The 23604-nt window shown below is 37.2% G+C and overlaps 1 protein-coding gene across 1 annotated transcript in view; it reads left to right on the top strand.

The window, feature by feature from the left end:
* Positions 1-10775, top strand: part of LOC149146616 (upstream activation factor subunit UAF30-like) — a 321482-nt gene extending 310707 nt beyond the window's left edge. The window contains exon 5 of the mRNA XM_089448632.1: positions 10357-10775. Coding sequence (XP_089304758.1) covers positions 10357-10476 — 120 coding nt within the window. The 3' untranslated portion in view covers positions 10477-10775. The remainder of the gene's footprint in view (positions 1-10356) is intronic.
* The last annotated feature ends 12829 nt before the right edge of the window (positions 10776-23604 follow it).

Below are 23604 nucleotides of genomic sequence, written 5' to 3' on the forward strand. Positions count from 1 at the left end.
GATGAACCTGTATTAAGGCCACATTGCAGGAGTTTACTTTTGGGTTGTTTGTATGGGCATTTGTGGCAAGGTTCATCTCTGTCTTGAGCAGCAAATTACACAGAAGACATTGCGGATGTACTGAGTCCTTTTAGTGGGTTGTTGGGTGAATATAGGGGTTGGTTCTAGCCTTATATTCCAGTGTATGAGAGTAGCTAGGAAGGGAGACAACCATGGTCTATTATGCCTGATCAAGGGGTTGTTTTGTAGCCTAGGAGAAGGTTAAAGGGTAGTGTATAGTTGGAGGAACTGTGTGAAGGAAAACCACAATCAATAGGTGGGTTGTTGAGTGTGTTTAGGGTGCTATAGCAGATAGAGATTATGCCCTAACTAGTAACCAGGTTTGCCAAGAAAAGACACCAGTCCTTGAAGCATGTTAAGGTGCCAGATTTGCACCTTTGACATAACCAGTGATGCATCGAAGGAAGGAGGGTCTTATGGAAGGAAAGTCGCAGTACTCTCAGTGATTGGTTGAGTTGTTCTAGGGCTATCATCTGCTGTATAGAAATCTTCAGTCCTTGGTTTCAAGTTTGCAGCCTCATTGTGTCATCTTCATGGTGAAGATCTTTGATGTCTCATCTCCTATTTGGAAAGTCAGTATTGACTTCAAATCATTGTAATCTATCTCTATCTCTCTGTTGAACTATTGAAGACTAAAGAAGATTTGATCAAGGGTTTCTCCACATTGGGGTTTGTCCCTTGCTAGTGCCACATCTTGTGTCCTCTTGTCTTGGCTTGTCTTATAATGTTTATGTTTATGTTCTATCTACATTTTACTATCATGCTGATGTGATTGCTAATTTGGAAATTGATGTTGGGGTTATAAGAAAAATTGAAGTAAATTGTTGTTAAGCATAGAACATACCAAAAATTAACACATGTGCCTTAGCCTCTCCACCAATTTTCATGGCTAGAGCACATTTGATGTTACCAAAAATCAACACTCCCTCTTAGCGAGGAATGTGCTCTAGTAATGCTTCATCATAGAAATATCACACTGATCCTTTGCATCGGTACTTGTGCTAATGCTTTGCCTGCTACGTCACATCCCCTGCACTGTTGCTTCCTATATTGCTGCCCATGATACTACCACTGCCACTGCTACATTTGTACTGCAACTCCCTCTCAAAATGCTGCATCATGCTGCCCATAGCACTGCCACTACTAACTACTGCACTGCAACTTAGTTACCAAGAAGTAAGTAATTGACTTTATCCAAATATTGACATCCTAGTCAGTCTAGAAGCCTCGTGATGCTGAAGCTACCTCTGTTGCTATCCTGTGCTCACTCTGCTGCCACTGCGTCAGTCTAGAAGCCTCGTGATGCTGAAGCTACCTCTGTTGCTATCTTGTGCTCCCTCTGCTGCCACTGCGCTGTTGTAATCTCTTTTGTGCCTCTCACACTACTGCAACCTCCACTATGCTACCACAGACTTCTGTACTCTAGCACTACCTTGTCGCTACATCACACCTTGCTCTACCCGACACCTGTCATCATGCTACTATCTTTAAGGGCTCCCGTAGCCGGATTTGATCCAAAAATTTGGGTACCTCAAGGATCCTGCCCCTGTATGTAGTCCTCCTGACTACAACTCGATGTCTCCCCACCTCTTCTCTAGAGGCGCATGAGCACTCATGGAACAATCATTATCAATCTCGACATCCTTCTTCGCCTTTACTGGAGTTGCCTTTGAGTTAGAAGCTTCTCCCTTGCCTTTCTTCCTGGGGCACTGAGATGCATAATGTCCTAGCTCCCCACAACTGAAGCACTTGACCTTGGAGATGTCCTTCTTCTTCCTCTTCCCCTACTGCCCCGCAGATGTTAGAGCCGCATCCTCCTCCTCTTTCTTGATTCTAACTCCCTTACCACTACTCCCCACCTTGGTTAACCTCTTGATCTCTTCCTGTCAAAGAGCTGCTCACATCTCTTCCCAACTGGGGAGAGTCGCTCTGCCCAAAATGCTTTGGACAAACGTCTCCCAGACCTCGAGACTGCATTCAGAGCAGTCCTGACCATAAACTTTGGATCTAGTGTAGACCCCACGAAAGTAAGCTGGTCGTTAATTCCTTGCAACATGAGGAGGAAGTGATCTATCTCCTATCCTTTATGCATATGATATGACTTCAACTGATTCTCCAATAACATCTTCTACTACACGGAAAAGCCCTGCTATAAGGTGGTCAGCGCCTCCCACATCTCCCTTGTTGTGTTCTTCTCAGTAATATGTGGTATGACATGATCTTCGACCCTGTCTAGGATCATGCATTTCGCTTTCGCCTTAGCCTCCTCATACTTCTCATTACCATTTGGGTCGATTGGGACAACTACGGTTTTCAAGGCATAGTCCTTGAAGCGATGTTTATCTAGGATTGCCAGGATCCTGGCCTCCCAGATGACAAAATTGGAAGCCCTGTCCAATCTGTCATGATCCCTCAATCCGTTCACTGTCATCTCTGCTCCTCTTCTAGACTCCCTCCAAGTCTCGACTTCCCTCTTGGAAATCGTCCAACTATTGAATCACTCCTCTCCAATCCCCCTTTGCTATTGCAACTTGGATTTGGATTTCTTGGTTAGAAATCCGTCAAAGTAGTGCTTCCCTCTACCTTGGTTTTGTTTCCTTAGACACTGTTCTGCACAGACAGAATCATCGTCCCACCAGCTCCTCAAATCACAATCTGAATAGCTCCCTTAGCCTCGACAACTGAAGAAGCTGAGCCCTTCTGGCTCTGTGCAATCATAGTGAGAGTTGGATCAGCTCCTCCTGGCCTCAGCGTCGATCCTTCCTAGCTGAGAAAGATGATCGGGCACGGCGTAGCCCTGATCTGCCCCCCTTCTGCCTTTGCACTAGCCTGGACTGTTGATGCAGTTACTGCGTGGGCTCCTCCCAGCTATTGCATCTTCCCCTCCTGGCTCAGAAAGATGACGCAGGCTCTACGTGAGCCTCTGCGTCACCCTCGTCACTCCTCTTGCCTCTTTTGCTCTGGAACAATGTTGTCTCTCGGGACAATTGCTTCTCTGTTGCAAATCCCCAGATTTCTTCTACTAGTGTCTTCAATCCTCCTTGATCTGTAATCACTGTGATACCATGTGAAAAATCTTGAATCTAACACTTCCGAAACCCCTACTGCAATATCTGGTTTACTATCTCATACTTGTTCTTTACATTAACAAGTTATTTAAATGCATAAATATCGAAGTAAACACAAATGCAACCTTCACAAATATACAGATCAACAACTGAAATAAACTGAGACAACACAAGGGACACCGTTATTTTTGGATGATCATCCCTTGAAAAACCCAATGTGGGAAAACCTGTGCAGCGTATATGAGGGTTTTATTATTAAGGAGATTTTTTAATACAACTAGGGTGCCAGAAATGGCTCACCCTTAAGAGAATATCCTTGGCAGCAATACCTCTATCCGGAGACAGATATTCCGATTGATCAACAACTGGATGAACAATCCCATAGTGACTCCAGTTGTTCCTTGTGCTGGACAACGAAAGTTGCTCCACGCACTCCTCTGGAACTGCGTCACCCTCTTTGGAACTGCATCACCCTCTCTGGCTTTGTGTCAGCCAATCAACTCTCAGTCTATCCCACAGAATCAACTCAGCGCAGCCTTTGAAGCACTCTGCGTCTTTTGCGTTAGCTTCTATGGCCTCTGTGTTAGCTTCTTTGACCCTCTGCATCCTATGCGTTGACCTCCTTAGCCTCTGCATCAACCCTTGTTGCCTCTACGTCAACCCTCCTAGGCTCTGCACTGCCTCTTCCAGCACTCTATTGCCTCTCTGATATGTATTCTTCGGCCTCCTGCCAAACTACCCCTCACTGCAACTGATCACTTATTCGATTTCCTCAGCAAACCTCGCCCCAGAAAATCGAACTCACTGATCTCTCTTGGTGTCTTGGTGTATCTCCAATTGACTCTCAAGCCTCCTCTTATACTTTTCCTGTTGACAATTCAACGGCCGAGATTAAGTCCCTAATCAATAGCTAAGATTAGATCTGGCTTGATCCTCGTCTCTTAGAACTTTCTCACCCATTTTATATTAATACACATTAATATTTTAATTTTCCTAAGTTTAGACATAGGAACCCCATTAAAAATATTAATTATTTTTATATCTCTTCATCTGGGTAGAATTTCTCCAAACGATTTTTGGGTCTTGGAGATCTCATGTGTCTTAGCCTCTCCACCAATTTTCATGGCTAAATCACATCCGATGCTACCAAAGATCAACATAATATACAAAGATAAATCAAGTGATGGGAAAAGACCTCATCGCTTGTCTAGCTTATGTGAAGCTCTTGACTAGCTAGATTAAGAGATGAAATCACAAGAGTATAAGATGTATATGTTCTTGAAATAATTGACTTAAGCACAAACTATGTCAAAGAATCCTTGCAAGATCAACACTTTCGAAAGATAAGCTATTAAGATTCAAATAACGATAGAAGTTCCTTGAAAGTTATGCCAAGAGTGGGTTGGTTTATTGAAGACTTCCCTTCACGCTTGCTAGTTGATCCAAAAAATGGTCTCTACAAAACTTCAAATGCATATTAGCTCATATGGGTTAAATCAATAAACAATGACAAGAGAACTCTAGAATTTATTTGAAAATAGATAGAGTTGTCTAGCCTAGAGCATATCAAATAACCAATTGCAAATATAAGATACTTATACATTCACAATTCTATAAAAGCATATGAGAAAACAAAATCAAACTAAATACAAGTAGAGAATTATATTATCATTGAACCAAGCAAAAATTCCAAGAAAGAAACACCCATGAATAGACCCCAAAGTTTTTTTATTCATATAAAGAACAAGTGTGCATAGAAGCAGAGCTTTCCCAACCAAAATAGCTAGTACAAAAGATATTTAAGTGACAGCACAAAGCTCTTATTATATAGAAGCTTGGGAGCCAATCCTAAGGCAAATGGTGACAATCCCAAAGCACTTTCATGCAAATTCGAATTTCCCAAGGGACATCAAGAATCCCTCAAGCAAAATTGAATTCCATGATGAAATGACTAGTGTATATGGGTGGGAACTAGTGTGGGGACACTTTCCCACAAAAATATCTACCAAATATTCTCTCAAATCCTCCCAAATGTGCATTAACTCCACAAATTTGAAATTCCTAGTAAAAAATTGTTGCATTTATGTCAAGAAATTTGATTCCCTTCATTGGGCCATGTATTTAGGATGCAAGGTGCCAAATCATCCTCCAACTTATCATTTGACTCACTCCTTTGACTTGAGATAATTTCCAAGCCATTTCCATGTCATTTTGTCGCATAGAGCAATTTATTTCTCTCCATTTAATTTATTTTTGGTTTAATTTATTGCCAGATTTCCCATTCAACTTAGGAAAAGTGGGTTTTGAAGATCTAAAACACATTTTTAACCCCTCAAAGTGTGACACAGTAGAAACGTGAGGGTGAGAGGTGTAATTTTTATTACTCATACACCATACAACTTCTCTAGACATCATTTATTACATCTCATATACAAATTTTATTCCAATTTCTACCCTGTAGGAAATTAAAAAATTAAAATATGATCCCCTAGACCTAACCAAATTCCACAATTTGTTTTGTATGATCTAATATGGTAATATACAATGACCCTCGACACTAAGACTCACCCAATGCCTCACCATCAAGCCATATTCCGGCTTTGGGCTTATGCTTGGGGGAAAAACCTCAATTAATTATTAAGTCCTCATAAGGAGATGATAATTAACCAAGTGAAAAAAACCTCCCAGATTAATACTAACTTGATGATAAGGTTCCAAGCTTGTTGCATGACTTGACTCCTCATACTAGTATCACTTTTACATTGTCCCCACAGGGATTGTGGAATTTGAGACAACAGAAAATGATAAGAAGAAGAAGTAGAGTTGAAAAACTCTGGTAGTAGGATGATCTCTGATGGTACAAGCATCCTTTGGTACATCCTTGGGTGTGGAGTCATTAGAAAATCCTCAAATGCCACTCCAGTGTTCAATACGCTAATAGTCTTTTTTGGGAATTTTGTATAGTATTGACTACCTAAGAAGTGTATTTGCGGCATTTGCAAGATTTCATGATGCGTTTGTAGAATTCATTATTTGGGCAATATTCGTTTTCTGGAGCTTTGGGACTTTGTGTTGGTTCATAAGCAATTAAAGGATTAAAAAATGAATTAAAACCTCCCATTAACTGGTTCTGCATTCCTTGCAACATTTTCTCAATGTTATCTATATTTTTAATATCATTTGCTAATTTCTCTTGAGTTACAATTATCCTATTTTGACCTTCTCACTTTGCCTATTTCTTCTCAACATTATCGAGATGACATCGTACCTTATCGATTTCTTCTTGATATTTTTTTGTGTTGGCTTCGTCATTACTATTCCCCATTTTGTTTCTTTTTTTCTTAGCAGAACCAAATTTTTTCTTTTTTTAATAAATTAAATAATAATAATAATTTTTTTTAATTAGAATTAATTAATTATACAATTTAATAATATAATTCAAATATATATATATATATAGGATTTATATAGTTAAATTCGATATATATGTAAACCTTATGACTATATTGATAACCAAAGGTCACCTTCAAAGGACGCGGTGGAATGAACACGTGAAAGGTTGTCAGAATTTGACCAAAGAAAACAGCGGGGGATAGAGTCCAAGCCACTGTGTCGGGTGTCGGTTAAGAGTAGGCGGCATTTGTCGGATGAGAGCAAACCACGGGGATAGGGAATAGTACAAATGGTAGCCAAGGTCAGAGAATTGTAGAAAATATATGAATAGGGAAGGGCAGTCCCATTGGAAAGGTGTGTCGTCGGCAAAGGAGGGACAGACGCAATCGGGAGAGGTTCCAACAGTGTACAGGGATGCGTGAGTGAACAGACGAGGTAGGTTAAAGGAATGGTGAGTGTGGGTGGTTGGCACGCAGGAACAGAGGAACAATCCGTAGTGATGGTGGGGAGAAATAGCACATGAAGGGTGACACAGGGGCAACTGGGATAGGAACGAGAGAACAGGGGCAGTGATAGTAAAAAATGAAGAAAACAGTGAACTACAAGGAACCACAAGTGTGAAGATCGATGCTCTGATACCATTGTAGGGAGGAAACTAGTACGCAAAAGAAGTAATTATGTATAGACTATGTTTGTAGGTGTAAGTAAATTGTATTATTGATAAAAATTGAATGGTGTACAATGCCTTCATGGCGGTTTGCCTATATAGGCATTGACTGGCCACGAAGGATGAATAGTCATGTCTTTTGACTATTTACCCCTTCATAAATAATAATGTTTTAATAGTTACTTAGTTAATTATTATTTTAATATTATTTATGTAATTAATATTTTTATGAATATTTTATTCACAACAGTCACCTCCTTTAGAAGTAGAAACCACTTAATAGGGTTCTTGGTTAACCCCCTTATTGAGCTTGGAGACACCTGTACATGATAAAACCCACTATGGAAGGGCATGCCACTATGAAGTGTCCATTTGATTCCATGATTTGTAAGCTCTTGTACTTGATTACTCTAATGATTTATTGTACTGGAAGGCAAGGGGATGCATTGGATCTTATACAGGATTGTAGGTGGGTCTCCATTTAGGGTTTGGTCTCCCTATACGAGGTCCAAGCCCTCCAAAGTGTCATATTGGCACTTGTAGGGTGAGCATTGAGAGCCATGGGCCTCCATCATAGCAGAGAGCAGATTATCACTTCATGGATCCCTCAGCGCCATTCATTGATTGCTCGTGTTCCACCTTTTGGATGAGGATGATGCACCTGGACCACCACGCCTATTTGGCTTCACACTTGCACCACACACTTGGTAGATGTTCCAAGGCATAGATGAGGATGCGTCTCACCATAGGAGACAGAAGAAGGGCTTATGTCATCATTCTAGCCCTTATAGATGGTGTACAAACATTATTGATCCACTTGGAGACCCATGAGGATGTCATGGTGCCCCCACACCCACTCGAGGACACCACATTTAACCTGCTTAGATATCAAGGGGCCACCTCCTTGATCACTATGTTTGGAGCCTAATTCTCTCACCTTGGCACACTTTGAAATCCACTAGGCCTCTTCGATGGCCCAATGACTCATTGTATCTACTATTTTCCCCTCTTGTGAGGCTTATCTTTGTAGTATGGAGCTATCTTGGTGGGCTTGTCACAAAGTTTTGTTATTATTGCACATTATTTTATTATTAAGGGGCATTATTAGGTTAATAGGCTATTCGAACACCGTTATGGATTGTATAAATAGATGAAAGGTTCATTCATTTCTCTCATCACATTTTTGGATTGGACTATCTCTTCTTGAGAATTTCGACCAGCCTCTTTGATGGATGAATTGGATTTCTAAATGCGTTTTGATGTTTGGAAAGCTTATCTTTTGTCTTGGAGCTTCGATATTTTTGCACATTGATGATTGGAGGAGTTTCGCTATACATGTAAGTGTCATTTTCATGTTTTATTTTACAGGTATTGTCACTTGTGTAATGTATGAATGTTTTCACTCATGAAGCTAGTGTAGTTGCCTTTAAGAAATGTGAATTTGTTAAAACTTGTCTTTGTGAGGGCTCTTCCTATGTTTCATACAAAAGTATGGTGAACAATCCTATAGGTTTATGATTGTTCATTATTACCTTGATAAGTCATTAATTGCAGCATCAAAGAAGTATAAACTTTCCTAGTAACATGTTTGCTGCCTCTAGGGCTATGCGAAGTTGCTAAGAGACTCCTTGATTGGGTATAAGACATTTCTAAACATTTATTTGCATTGACTCCATTCTCCCAATAGGCTAGGCACTGGTCTAGTCCAAAGGTGATCGCAGAGAAAAGAAAACTCTTTTCCACCTCCTTCCTTCTTTTCTAAGCCCTAACCTAGTAGGCCTCCTAGGGCATCATCTAAAATCATTTCTAGCCATTGAAAATCCTTGAAAATTGGTCAACTATTGTGTTGGGATTTTCTTGAGAGATCCTCCAAATCTAAGGTCAATCCCACGGTGGAATCTCGAGATATTATGAGCCCTAGCTTGAAGACCGTTATCCTCCCTAGGTATCCTTTGGTTAGTGGCTTCATTAGGATCATTGCACTCAAATTCCAAGATAAATTCAATTCCTTTGATCTTATTCTCCTCCCAACTTGGTCAAGACCATCAATTTGTTGCTACAAACCAAACCCTTGGCCTTGTTCAGGTCCACTCGGGCTTCTTTGTGGTCTCGCAAACTTGAAACTCCAATTTCACAAAGGACACTTAGAAACCCTTTTCTTTAGGATTCCTTGATCTTGGGTACCCCTTTTCAAGTAACACTCCTCAAACCCAAGGTCTTGGTAATCCCCTAGACCTTCTAAAATAGCTTTTCATCTTGCTTTTATAGCAAGTAAGCCCATTACCTAAGCCTCTCTTGTGAATAGGCTAGAGGAATCACCTCTCATCCCATCATTGATTTATTATTCCTAGTGATTCTTCTCATACCAAGACTCCTCTCATTGGTGAAAATTTGTAAAGAGCAAGGAGCTTTAGCTAAGTTGATAGTGGGCTATCGCTCCATTGTTGTCACTTGACCTAGTAGTTTCTCTATAGGATCCCCTCCTAAGACCCTTGTTAGTTTGAGTAATAACAGGGTCATGGGCCAACATAAGTAAGGCGCACTTCTTGAGAGTGTTATTGAGCCTATATATTCATGTTGACTAGGTCATCCTTAATCATACCCTGATATTACAATAAATAATAGCCTTACATTTAATTAATGCCTAACAAAATGTATTATTGACACAATATCAGATTGTTGTGGAAACATGAAGATTACACCATTTTTAACATGCACATATGTTGAAAAGAAGCTGCTAGTATTATAAGCCATGTCAGAAAATGAGAGAGAAAATTTTCATCCACGTTGACCACAAACAGTCAATGGTTCTGTTGAGTATAATATGAACCAAAGAGAGAAGGGTTACATTTTTAAGCCAGCTCTGAAAAAAAAGAAGACTAAGTTCGACACATTGGAATTTGAATTGAAAAGGATGGGAAACTTAATGCATAAGCTAAAAGTAACGTAAGGTTTTTATCTCATTTTCCCTGATCGAGAAAAGTATTCTAGGTCAAGCAGTAATCACATTTTAAATATCAATATAAAAGAAAATGTTTTTCCATGGAATAATACACTCTTTCATGATATTATGCATATAAATTTGGCTTTATTCTTCAATTGATTATTCAGATGCTTAAAAATGTGTTTTGTTGCGGCAATCTAACAATCACTGATGGTTTTTTGCAGGACCCACTAGATAAAGGGAAGATAATTTGTGATGCTAAACTTCAAAAGCTTTTGTCCTGTGAAAATTTTGTTGACTTTGAAATGGCAAAGCTGTTAGCTCCTCATTTCTTGAAAGGATAATACTGCAAATGATAGGGCCGCTTGGACCTGTTTAAATCAATCGCATGAAAAATTCATGAAGATCAAGGCATTCAGAAGATTCGTTTGGGATGTTGTACTATGACATAGACTTTTTGAGACATTAAACTATTCTAGCATTATGCAGTCATGATCTGTGGTTGTGAGAGATTTTGGTGAACATTCAAAACATTATGCATGGGCTATGGGTTCCTTTCCTGTGATGCTTATGTCTAACTACGTTCTTTTTCTGGACAGTATTAACCATTTGAATAATTGTTTTTCTAGCTGCTGCTTGACAAGTGTTGCTTATTCCTTTCTGCTGTGACTACCAAATGCTCGGGCTCATCTCCTATGTTATAATTTATTGCAATGTTCTTGTAATATTCATGTATAACGGAAAAAGTTTCGATGGAATACTTTTTTGAAGAAAATGCATCTTATATTACACTGAATAAACAAGAAGATCACATCAAAGCATTACATCAGGAGGCGTAAGAGTTGTTTAGGCAAAGAAAAGCCAGCATGCCAGCCTTATCCCTAACCTCTAGAAAACCAACCTCCATAAAAATATCTAGCCTAGCAATGCTTGGAGCAACTAACTCTTTGGAAGGCGAGATTTCTCCAGGTGCTAGCGAATTCTCTGTTCAATGCAGCCCTTCATATCCTTCTCCACAAAAACAAGATAAGTTCAAACCAAATGATACAGTTCTCTACCATGTTCTTTAATGATCATGTCTCCCAAAAGCTAAAACTGTTCCGTTTCACAGGAGTGGGCCAACAAAGGGCATTACAAAACATTGCTGAAATGCATTCGCAGAGTGACTGGGTCACCATGCAAACCCCCAAAAATGCTTCACTGTTCTCCTCTTAGCAAACAGAAAATACGCCATCGGTTAATCCATATAATGGAGTCAGGTTTTAACTTCCAAACAATGGGTGATAGGCATCCAACCCAAACGCGGGATTTAAAGTCAACTCTAGTCTTCTAAATGTGATGACATCTTTTAAGCTATTTAACCTTAGCATCTTGAGACCCACTCCTTGCAAGCCTGTGGTTTTTGGAGTTTCGACCTAATCTTGTCATATAGCTTCTTGGTATCATAATATGAGAAAGGTTTGCCATGAATCCAATGCCAATCCTTTTAAATAAAGCCTCAAATATTAGGTTTCATCATGAAAAGATTCTACTTTAAAATTGTCCAACGTATATTAAAAAGAAAATTGTTCTCAACTGGAAAACAATGAGCTTATTCGGTTCCTCTTCATTCTAACCATGAGTTGGTATGACTATTTTATACATTACACCATGTATGAAATCTCTCTTAGAAAGCCCCTTATCTAAAGTTCTAAACAGCTTGGGAATAGACCCCATCTGCCCTCTTGTTGCTGGAAAGGTCTATATTGATCCAGCTACTAGATCCCATCCATTTCTAGGTCCTTCACATTCCTATTTAGCTCGTGGAAGACTTCCTGCTAATCTTACCAATTTGTTTTGAGAATAACAAACTTCCGATTGAATTAAGAGGATCCTGTCTTTTCCTATGAAGAGTGCAAACATCCTATGCCACTAAAGAGAGCACTTTTCCAGTTCTCCATTTCTCCAAAGAGACCTTCATAGAAACAACGTCATTCTTTTATAGCTGTAATCTAGGAGGATATGTAAGAGTAGAAGACATTTCTAGGTGCTAAAATTCTATCTTTCATGGTTAGTAGATGCTTCAGCATCCCTAGCCCAGTTAATTTTGGCTATGGTCTTAGCATCCTAGCTCTATAGAGGAGCTCCACCGCTGGAAATTGGCAGTGAAGTTCCCCACTGTACTTAACTAAATTAAATAGATCCACCGCTTTCTTCCTCAGGTTGCTTTCTTTTAGTCAACAACCTTGTGCTACCATCCTGCCTAAACCTCCAATGACAAACTCACTCTTTGAATCACTGCCTACCGCCAGCTATTCCAACTTGTTCGATCAATTGGAAGTTGCACTAAGTTTCAAATCAGGGTGATAGCTCAGATGCAACCTTACAAGTGCCAGAGAGATATTTCATTTGTAATGAGGCTTACTCTAACACCCTGAGTCTACCATAAAAATCATGCTACTGGTAACGAGATCTAAAGATAGAATTATTTCTGCATTATAGATTCTTACTCTAAGATGTTCGCTTGAATTTCATGAAACATTACGCTTGCCATTTGAAAACCTTATAAAAATGCGATGTTGTCCAAAGTAGGTATCAAAACCCTTACACTGAATCAGGTCATCTTTGAAATTCGTTCCTACTGACAAATCAATATTTTTTAGTGTTCTGAAAGTTTCATGTGCTTGGTATCTTTAGCTTCATGGCTCCGTCATGCAAATGCTTTCAAAGGAATGGATACTGCATTTCTGAACCGAGTTCTCGTACGCACAATTAGGTGATGACATACCATAGCGACGAGATTAGCATGGAGTACGAGACACCCAACTTTCGGGAAGCTAGATATATTTGAGTAATTACGCTTTCTTGATCTCTTCTTGGTAACTGTATTTATATGGTAGAAATGTATTGAGGGTACACCATTTTTTTTCCTAAATAATTATGATGAATGGATTCAAGATTAAATTTTGTATTTCTTACCTATCTCGGTGGTCTATTTTTCCAGCTTTATTATAATAGGTTAACACGTGCTTTTATGGGAATTGAAATTCAACAATTTTTTTAAGGATTAATCAATAATTTGTTGGAGTGATGTAAGCTAGGCTAAGATCAAATTTTTAGATTCTCACTATACTACCAAGAGTATATTTCATTTATGTGTAAGATGAGTATATTATTATTATCCAATTTTAAGGTCAAGCTAGACATCAAATTGGTGTATGAGACCCTCTTGTTTGTGGGACAAGGGACCCACCTCTATGCAGCGATTTCACTGGTAAGTCTATGAAGGCATACATATTCTACCCCCTCTGGTTTTGAATATATGACCTTTTAGGATGAAACACATGCTCTTAACCACTAGGCCCACTCAAGCTATATAAGACTTAGCAAGAACAGAGACATCCCACATTGACTACAAATAGAGTGACTCACTAGGTCAACTATTCCTCTAGCCTCATCACAACAGGTTAACATGTCATTTTCATGAAATTGAACACAAGTGAAAAGGGACTTAATGGCTCATCTTAACCATTTTCCCACTCAATCCACTCTTATTAGAGAATAACATACCACTTTCCAAATTACTTGGATTAACCCATAAAACACCTTTATAAAACACTTAAGCTAAGATGACTCTTTAGTGACTAATTCCACAAAAAATAAGGAAAAATAAGAAGTACCTTGAGTTACAATTTTCCTTAATAATTAGGGAATATATGTGCTTTATCCATAGTGTTTCACTATGTTTCACTACCTATTTTAAATGATATTAAATATTAAGAATAAATAATATGGTGCATTTATATAAACTACAAAATTAAAATTTTAATAAGTATAGTGTTTTTTTTTAACAATAAAATTTCAAATTAAAGAGTAATTATATCCTTTCTATTTGTATGACTGACTTATATAATATTATATGTATAGAATATGGAAACAATATAATAAGCAAAAGTTGGAATGTTAAATGTGTTAATTATTTGAATTTACCTTGTATTTCACGTAAGAGAGTGAAATTTAAATGTTAAATGTCTTGAGCATTCCACTTTTATATTTCACAATATGGGTTGGTTGTGGGAGTCTTGCACCATCATGTTTATAATATTTTACTTCTTTTATATTCCACAACATGGGCTAGTTGTGGGAGTCTTGCAACAATATGTTTACAATTTTTTAATCTTAGTGGTTGTGGATGTGTTGTATTGAAGATAACTTTATTATGAAAAGAGAGAACATAATTAGGATAGGATAATATAGATATATTTAATATTAAATGTATAGGTTGATCTTAAGTCAATTAAGTAGTAAATTATTATATAATATGTATTTATTTATATTTGTAGATTGTATTTGTGTTTCATATCATTTTTTTTTTATTTGACATATTTCATTAAAAATTTGATTATTGTTGTACATATTTTAAATTTGTCTCTTTTAAATGGTAAAAAACTTTTATGTTCCAAAACACAATTATTTGATTATCCAAACAAATGTCTTAGATCTAAACTTTTAGGTTTGAAAGTGTATTTTTTGTTCTAGGTTTAGAAGATTGCTTCTTGAATTCTATTGAGCACCTTGCCAGAAAATGTTCTAAAATTTCTCTTAATCAATTGTAGAGTGAACCATTCATCATTTTTGCACCTAATCAACATTATTTTGTTTTTGTTGTTGCTATAGTATTTAAAATGTTGTATCATTCACATATTCATAGTAAAAATTTTAGAAGCATTGTTTCTTAGCAAAAGGAAATAGTAATTTCTAAGCTTGAACATTATGGTTGAGGGGTGTTTCATAAGAGATATAATCTTCATTAATTAGGAAGTTTTGTTGTAGTGTTTACCAATGAATTTCCAAACCAAACAATTATGTTCATTGAACAAAAGCACGTGCAAAGGTGTTGTGTGATAGGAACTACATATTGAGTTATAATGATCCGGATTTAAACAGGAATGCAACAAATTACAGAGATAACCATAAAAACAAAGATGCAATGGAAATAGTACTTCATTTCATTAATGTAAAATACTGAAATATGCTTACAAACAGAAATGGAAATAAACTAGCTAGGGCGATGGTAGCTTATCTCTACGAAGAGATGTGGTGGCTACATGCCTCTGAACTGTGTTACAATGAGGTTCGAAGGCCTATTTATTGTTGAGAAACCATGGAAAACCCTAAACATCCAAAAAACTAACCCTAGAAGATGAAACACCAAATTGTGGGCCCCGTTTGGGTAAATTGGTACATCAACTTCCCAGGGTCATAACTTTGGCATATGATCTCTATTTGACGCGCACAATATCTCATTAGAAAGATATATCAGAGAAATACAACTTTGGGAAGAGCAACATAGGTCCATGTTGCTCCCAATTTTCCCAAAAAGCGTCATTTAGGGCCTCAAAACGACTCCGGAAGTTCAGGACCCGAAAAACTGTTAAAAATAGTAAGTTGTGATACAATTAAGGAAACTGAAAAAGCTGAGAGAAACAATGGTGGAGGTCTAAGTGGATTTGGCAGGTGGCCACCAATATCCACCTGGATCATATAGAGCAACTTCAATCCCATAGAACCAATACTTTGTAAGGAATTGAGATATTAGAGTCAAGATGATTATTACAAGCAACAACATATAGAGTTTAGGATGAAAACCCTAACCACTGAAATGGATGAAGGGGGATCAAAATTAGCCATCTAGCAACTCAAGGACGACTATCGATTGTTATGTTAGTCAAAACAAGTTTATAGGAGGAATTTGGGTCTCCATTGCTTGAAAACAATGAAGAAGGTAAGTGCATGGACTTTAGAACATTTTAAACATAATCATGTGGAAGAAATTTGTAAGAGGATCTCTTGGATAGAAAAACCTAGTTTAAGTATACTCAAGAACTTAGGAACATCAAGGTTGTTGGGAAAATTGGAATGGAAATGACAATTACATGGGTTCTCATAAGAGTTTTACAACAACTCCATGTTGAGTGTAGATCAACATCAAAGTATAGGCTTAAGATATGGATATTTATGTATTTTTTCAACAAGAGGAACCCATTTTATGAGATTAAGAGAAGGTAAAAGGGTTTGCATATTGTCAAAATAATTAGGAGAGAAAGCTTAAAACACAAAACAATGGATTTTTTCATCCTTTCCAACATGAATACTCTGTGATAGTGGACACTAAGAATGGGTTTCTTGAAAATTAATTTTACCCTTAGATTTCAAAACGATCATTACAACATTTTTAATTTGAGATTGGGCGTTGGAAGAAATGAAGAAAATGAACAAATTTAGGCAATGGGTGAGTAGAGAAATCAGTGGAGGCAAAGAGGATGGTTTAGTGGCCTCCGAGTCTAATAAATATGGGACCTCACTTGAAAATCAAAATAGAGTTAAGGACATTTTAATCTTACCCTATTAGATGCAATTAGATAATGGACTTGATAAGCCTCTTTGCTATCCCAAAATAAATTTTTAGTTCTTTAGATTTTTTTCCTTATTGGGAATATAATAAATGGGAGACCAAGGTCTTCATAATAGGTACTTTCATGTGGGACATAAAGTATTACTACAAGTGTAAATTTTCTTGTATGTTTGGGAAAATTGAATATTCAACAAAGGGTGTAGTACAACTGAAGATCCACTTATTGAAGGAGAAATGATGCATTTGTTTTTTTGGAAAATAAAGGATAGCAAGGAACAAGGAGCTTTATAATGGGAGGATGCACTTTATTATGAAGGGGCAATTAATCCAATAGTGTGTCAATGTCTATGTCAGCTTTGTGATGCACATGATTGGAAGACACTTGACTAGGCTTCATTTTGTGATGAGAAATATTTTCTACACTCATTTCATTAGGGGAAACTATAGGGGCATTGATAGACCCTACACCCAAAATTGTTAAAAATCATCTCTCTACTTTAACTACACATGAAAATTTTATGGGCACTTGTAAAGGATATAATTTAGAATAAGATATCATTGAAAATATGAGAGAATTGATTGGTGATCATGAAAATTTTGAGGAAACTACTAAGTTTAGACTTTCTAGTGAAGAAGAGTGGGCACCTAAATAGTTATAATTACAACTATAGAGTAGTCAAAATATGGTGGCAAGAACAAGGACATTGTCTCATACATGGTTTTGATCCCTATCATAGCCAAATTTTGAACTTGATTAAAATTTGATTAAGGTAAAAAATTATATCCTTTTTATGCAAACCACCAAGCGAGGGAGTCGTCATCATTACAAAGGTATAATATTTAGTTTGAAAAAAACAAATCATATAATTATAAAGTGCAGGTTAAAATTAGTTAATCATTTCATATTGTTCTTAAATTTTGGATTAAAAAGTTTAGTACAATGACAAAGGGCCTTGATTCATTACAAAGGACCTATATCAAGTTTGGATAATACCTTTGAGCTACATTGTAATGTAAAAGAGATAAGGGCACATGGAGGGCTTCTATTGATTGTGGAGGGAAAATGATTGTTTCCAAATTTTCCATTTGAAGCTTTTCAAATTGGTTGTATTGCAATAGATAGGTGCAAGGACATTCATTTGAAAAGGTTATTGTTCAACAAAGTCATACCACATTCTTCAATTATTGAACCAATGTAGTTGTAAGCTTCATCTACACACACAATAGAAGGGGCAATACGTTGGCCAAATATTACAACAATTGAGTATGCTAGACTTTGTGTCTTGTTCATTTTCTATGTTAAATTTGGAAAACCATTATTTCCATTTCCATGACTCCCCATAGGAAACCCACAATTCATGTTAAGCCCATCGATCCAAATAATAAAGACACAAGTTTAATTGAACACCAAGATATTTTGAGACTTGTATTATGAAAAAATCTTCATATTAGTTTCATTAACCAACATTTGGGAGTCTGGATGGTTTCAACCAAATTCCTACTTTGAAAAGAGGCTTAGCTAAAACCATCATTCCTAAAACCTATCATTTCATTGAATTTATATCAATGTGTGTTCAAGAACATAATCCTAACCAATGAGTAATTACCTTAAAATACAACTCCCAAGTTACTTTCATAGTAACTCTCGTGACAATTGCATAAATGTTAATACTTCTTTAGAATGGAACACATTTAAATGATGAAGATGTTGTGGCATGTGTCAAAACCCTAAGCCAAAACCAAGATAATAGTTGTTTGTCTAATTAATTGTTAAGGGATCAGGTTTTATCTAAGACTTCCATAGCTTATCTAGCCTCAAATTTTCCAAAACCATCATGGGACGTAATTTCAATGATATGTTTGATTCTAGGTTATGATGATGGCAATATTATAGTTGGAGCCATACTTGGGATGATAGAAAGGATCTCTCTAGTAAAGAAACACTTAATCATTATGCTCAATATCTCTCTAATTCTATTCATAATCAATTCATATAGTTTTTTTCACTCAAGTGCTTTTTATATTAATCATACTAGGTATATCTTCTTTTATACTTTTGAGAACTAGATTTTAGACATTTGAACATGAATAAATTAGATGTGAACTTAGATACTCTCTCGATGATAGAATGGAATCCAATAGTCAAAACACTTGCTAAAGATGTAGGTTTTAAGATTTTTGTTGATAGTTGAATGTGTGCCACTTACATTATATTCCATGGAGTTCACCCAATCAAACTATTTTTAGAATAAAAATAACTTCTTTAGTTAAGTCTTGCTACTAAAATGGGACATCAATGTCTATTAGAAGATCATTATCAAGATTTATGTGTGAAATATTAAACCTTGTATTTTACTAGCCTTCTTAACCCCTAGGATTTGTGTCTTGGAGTACATTAGGAAAATACTACAATCTTATCAAATACATTTTGGTGTGAGGAATAAAAACGTTATTTCCCTTCCCCATTGAAGTGTTTTCCATTGTAGTTAAAAGAAAGTAAATGAACTTCCTATTGCACAAAGGATGCTAGGACCATTGATCCTAGAAGATAGTGAATCATGAAAATATGACCCTCAACATTTCATTTGTAACATGAGAAGTTTAATTAATTATGCTTCATCTATCCTTGAAACTAATATAGAGATGGAGAGATTGGCTAATAAATAAACTTGGAAGGAAGTGCATGTTCTTTTATAGGGAAATCCAAATTGCAATTTAAAGATAAGCCAAAGTTTAAGGATGAATATAAAAAATTCAATCAATTTGACTGATCCAATTTTTGATGTAATGATGACGATTTTGAGTTGAACTCAAGAGGATTAGAGACTATAGCTAAATCAATGGTCAACGTGTTCATCAATTCATGCCTAAGTACATCAAAAGAAGAGGAAAAATCATTAATTTGGCTTATAAAGTCTGATGAGTTGACCTTATTGATTGATGGTATAACATTGAGTTATGTAAGCATAATTATGGTGGCTTAGCAAGGCATGGTATTTGTAGAGAGATTTGCATGAAGCAATCTCCCTAATCTAGATATGTCTATATTTGTCAGTCATCTGATGAAGTCAGGATGATGAGTTCCAAGGTATGGCATTGATATTGATTATGGTTTTGGTTTTATATCCCGATGATCTACTTGTGACAAGTGATGAGGATCTGATGATCTAAATCAGAGGGAGATACATTATGAAGACCAAAATAATGTATCATGGCATGATGAATCGATTTCTGGAATTTGGGAAAGAAATTCCATATTGCAAAGCTATTGGAAAATGAAATTTGCAAATCCTTGGATACTCAAATTTGAAGTTCAAAGATGTTGTTGAACTTGACATGGAATCCGAAGGTTGAAGCATTGATGTTCCGTTTTGAACATCCATCTGTATATGTATGATGTGCATAGAACCTTAATGAATTCATGAGTGAGTTGCTTCACTCACATAGAGTTGCCTCTGAGCATGCTTTGAAATATCTGCATGAGGTGTTCTATTTTGAGAATGTGATATTTCTCCTATGATATGTATCTACATAGATGTATTGCTAATATTTGAGATTATTGTTGATAAGCACATTTGGATGTTGATTTAGTATACAATCTGCCATGATATATTGGATGAGAGGTCCATAGCATGACCAAAGTTGATCATGATATTGCTAGCATGGCTAGCTGTGAGGCAGGATATAGAAGCTCCTTAGAGAGTTGTTTGAGCATGATCTGGATATGACATGGATACCATGGATACATTGTGATGATTCAATTGGAAGTAAGTCCCATATTTATAGTTGGGACCAAGATACTCTCATATATTGAGACAGTGCAGATGTTTGAAACAAGCTCAGGCTTTTGGTTGGCACCTCCTTGAGAGGAAGGATGATTATGTTATACTTTTGTGATTCATATGATTATATATGATCTGACATTTTTGATTTGATGTTTTGTATGAACATGAAAAAAATTCTATTGAGACAAGTTGATAATGAGAGCAACGTTAATCAAGGACACTGATAAAACTCTTCCTGCCCTACTTGAGCTCCTAGGGTGAGGAATTGAGATAGAGGGCTCCTGGGGTTGAGGGAACTTTGGACAATAGGGCGTTACCCTATCTATTACCTATCGTAGAAGAATTTTGCTCCCTTATCTTTATAGGGTCAGAGAATGTTTCTCCCCTATATTTATAGAGTCATAGAATGTTGCTCCCCTCTTGGTCTTTGCAGAGTATACCCCAGTTGGCATCATACCCACAAGCAAGCCAACTTGATGGGAATACTGCTCCTCATTTTGGCCAACGAGTTTAGAGTGTAATTGGGGTGTACAACCGAAGTCAATTATGATGCAGTTGTTATACCACATGCCTATTCTGGGTCATCGATGGGAAGATCAGTAGGAAATAAGATGGGTTGAGATAACCCAAAATGATTCTAGGTTGAGGGTAAGATCCCCGATGAAATTCCAAGGTCAAGGGTGTACTCCCCTATGTGATGAGTTATCCTATTTCTCAGTATGGGTGGAAGCTATTGCTCCTCGATGTGGTTCCAGGTTGAGATGTGCTCCTTGATGATATGCTCTCCATGATGATTGATGATGATATTTTAGGTAGAAGCCTGCTAGTAGAAATTCTAGATAGCAACCTGATGGATAGAGGGTGATGGCTTGAGCTCCCCTCCGGAAACACATTCTTCTTCTTCTAGATCCAAGAATGTTCAGCATACGAGCAGGAACAATAAAGAGATAAGCATGAATACGTAAATGATAGATCGAGATATACAATGATGATTTGTGATGATGAGACACTTGAGATGGACATGGCATGATGACTACATGACAGAGATGATCCGTTATGATACGTGATGACACTCGAATATTGCAGAATGACATATTGTTCGATGAACAAATATTGATAGGTGGAATTCTCCCTAGTTGAGAGGGAGTGTTAATTTTTGCAATTGCGGTAAAATTACACCTTGTACATCTCAAATTATCAAGATAATGATTGAATTATATTCCTCTTTTCGAGAGGACCAAAATTGACCTAAAGATCACCCAATTTGGTTAAGCGAAAGTTGGGTTATGAATTATTTTATTCACACATGTATTATGGAATGGGTCGGCCCTAACCACATGAGTAACTGCTTGGGTCAGCCTTAACCCCAAGTGACCCCTTAGAAAATCATATAAATAGAAGAGACCTCAAGGTTAGGATGCATCTTCTCTTCTCTTTTGTCTTGGTTTGCATAGGTTAAACGGAAGGAGTTCGCTCAAGGATTAGAAATCATAGGCGAAAGGTTTGCTCTCGATTGGGGTCTTCTGGATCTTGGTCGCTGGCACAGATCATGGCATTTTGGTCTCTGGTCGCTGGCACACAAGCCAATGAGAGCGACTATAGACCCTTGGATGTTGGCACAGAGGCTTATGGAAGCAACTCTGGGTTCAAAGGCAAATCAGAAGGTTCCAGTCCCTAGTCGCTCACACCAGGTAGCCCTGGGAGCGACCCTGTCATCTCGGTCACTCACACAACTCAGAAAGGGTGTGACTTTGGTTTGTCAGTCACTCACATAGCTCGGTTAGGAAGAGAATTTGGGTCTTTGGAGTTCAGTTCCATAATCGTACACATAGAGACCTCCTGGGAGTGACTCTGCAGTCACAGTCACTCACATACTGTATTCATGAGAGCAACCCAAAAGTTTTAGTCGCTCACAGAAAGTGTACCCAATTTAGATCTAGGGTTTGACATCTTGGCTTTAGTTGACTTCAATTATCAGGTAGATCTGGGTTTCTCTCTACTATTATACAGATATGTAGATTTGATTTGTTAGTTTCCACTGCAAACATATGTATTGGGCCCATTGACAGTGACAACAATATTCAATAGTATTCTACACAGTGACAATAATACTCAGCAGTGTTCGACACAATGATAACAATATACAATAGTTGACATTAGTTTATGACAACACATTACAATCATTAGTACGAGGGTTCTGATTCCTAGAATGAGTAGATCTGTTTCATAGATATCATTATTGGTTTGTTTCATAGATAAAGTGATGGATCATTGTACTCTCTTTTGTTGCATCATTTGATGACGATCTAAGAAGAAGAAGATTAGCAAGGGATTTCACCATAGTGGGTTTTTCCATGGTCTCGAACCAATCCTGGTGTCTCTATGTGTGTGCATGCTTTCTTCTATTGTCCCTTTTATATTCCGTTGCATTGATGATGATGGTGATGTTGTTTCTTCCTATGTAATTGCATATGTTGATATATAATGGCGTAGATATGAATAATGTAATGATGAAATGGGGTGAACTTAATATATTAATAATGAAATGCAACTACCATAGCAAAGAATAATGTCGCCTTACGAAAAATTAACACTAACATCCCTCCAAAACACTATACATAGGCTGCTCCAACACTGTCCAAAACCAAACCTTTTTCCTTCACTTGTGAGCCCTTACTTTCTATCTAGCAACTCACATGATTGTACATATTCTAAAAATGAATGTGGCCCACTTAAAGATTAGAATACCCTCATAAAAGTCCACAGGTCCTAAGATAATACGACCCTAATCACATAGATAGGGCAAGTCCTACCTCACTTCACTTAGGGTCTCAACCTCTCAATTTCATCCACATATCTTGAACGAGTTTAGCACAGAATTTAGGACATATATTCATATAAGGTGCCTTAAACTAGGGCATTAAACCACTATCCTAAAGCTGATAGTACATACCTCCACACTTAGCAAATACACCAAACTTAAGAGCACAAACTTACCTCTCTGTAAACTTGGCACAACTCCCAAATCTCCATGGATATAGGCACCTAGCAGTCTTATATTTTCATCCTATACACAATCCTCAATAGTCAAGAACCTTGCTTTTATCTCAAACACAAAAAAAAACCCTTTATTCTATGTGATCACACCCTCCTTATGCACATAAATCTACTCGTTGTCACTTGAGGAAACTCATCCCATACTTGGCCTCAGCTTCCAGCCTGAACTTAGGCCTCAACCCTCTCCTTTCTAGCAGACATACTTTGGCCTATACATAGGATAATTCATAGGTCAT

Source organism: Pinus tabuliformis, chromosome X, assembly GCF_031772625.1.
Source record: "Pinus tabuliformis cultivar Carrire ecotype Pingquan chromosome X, CPIR1, whole genome shotgun sequence".
In the NCBI taxonomy this organism is placed as follows: Eukaryota; Viridiplantae; Streptophyta; class Pinopsida; order Pinales; family Pinaceae; genus Pinus; species Pinus tabuliformis.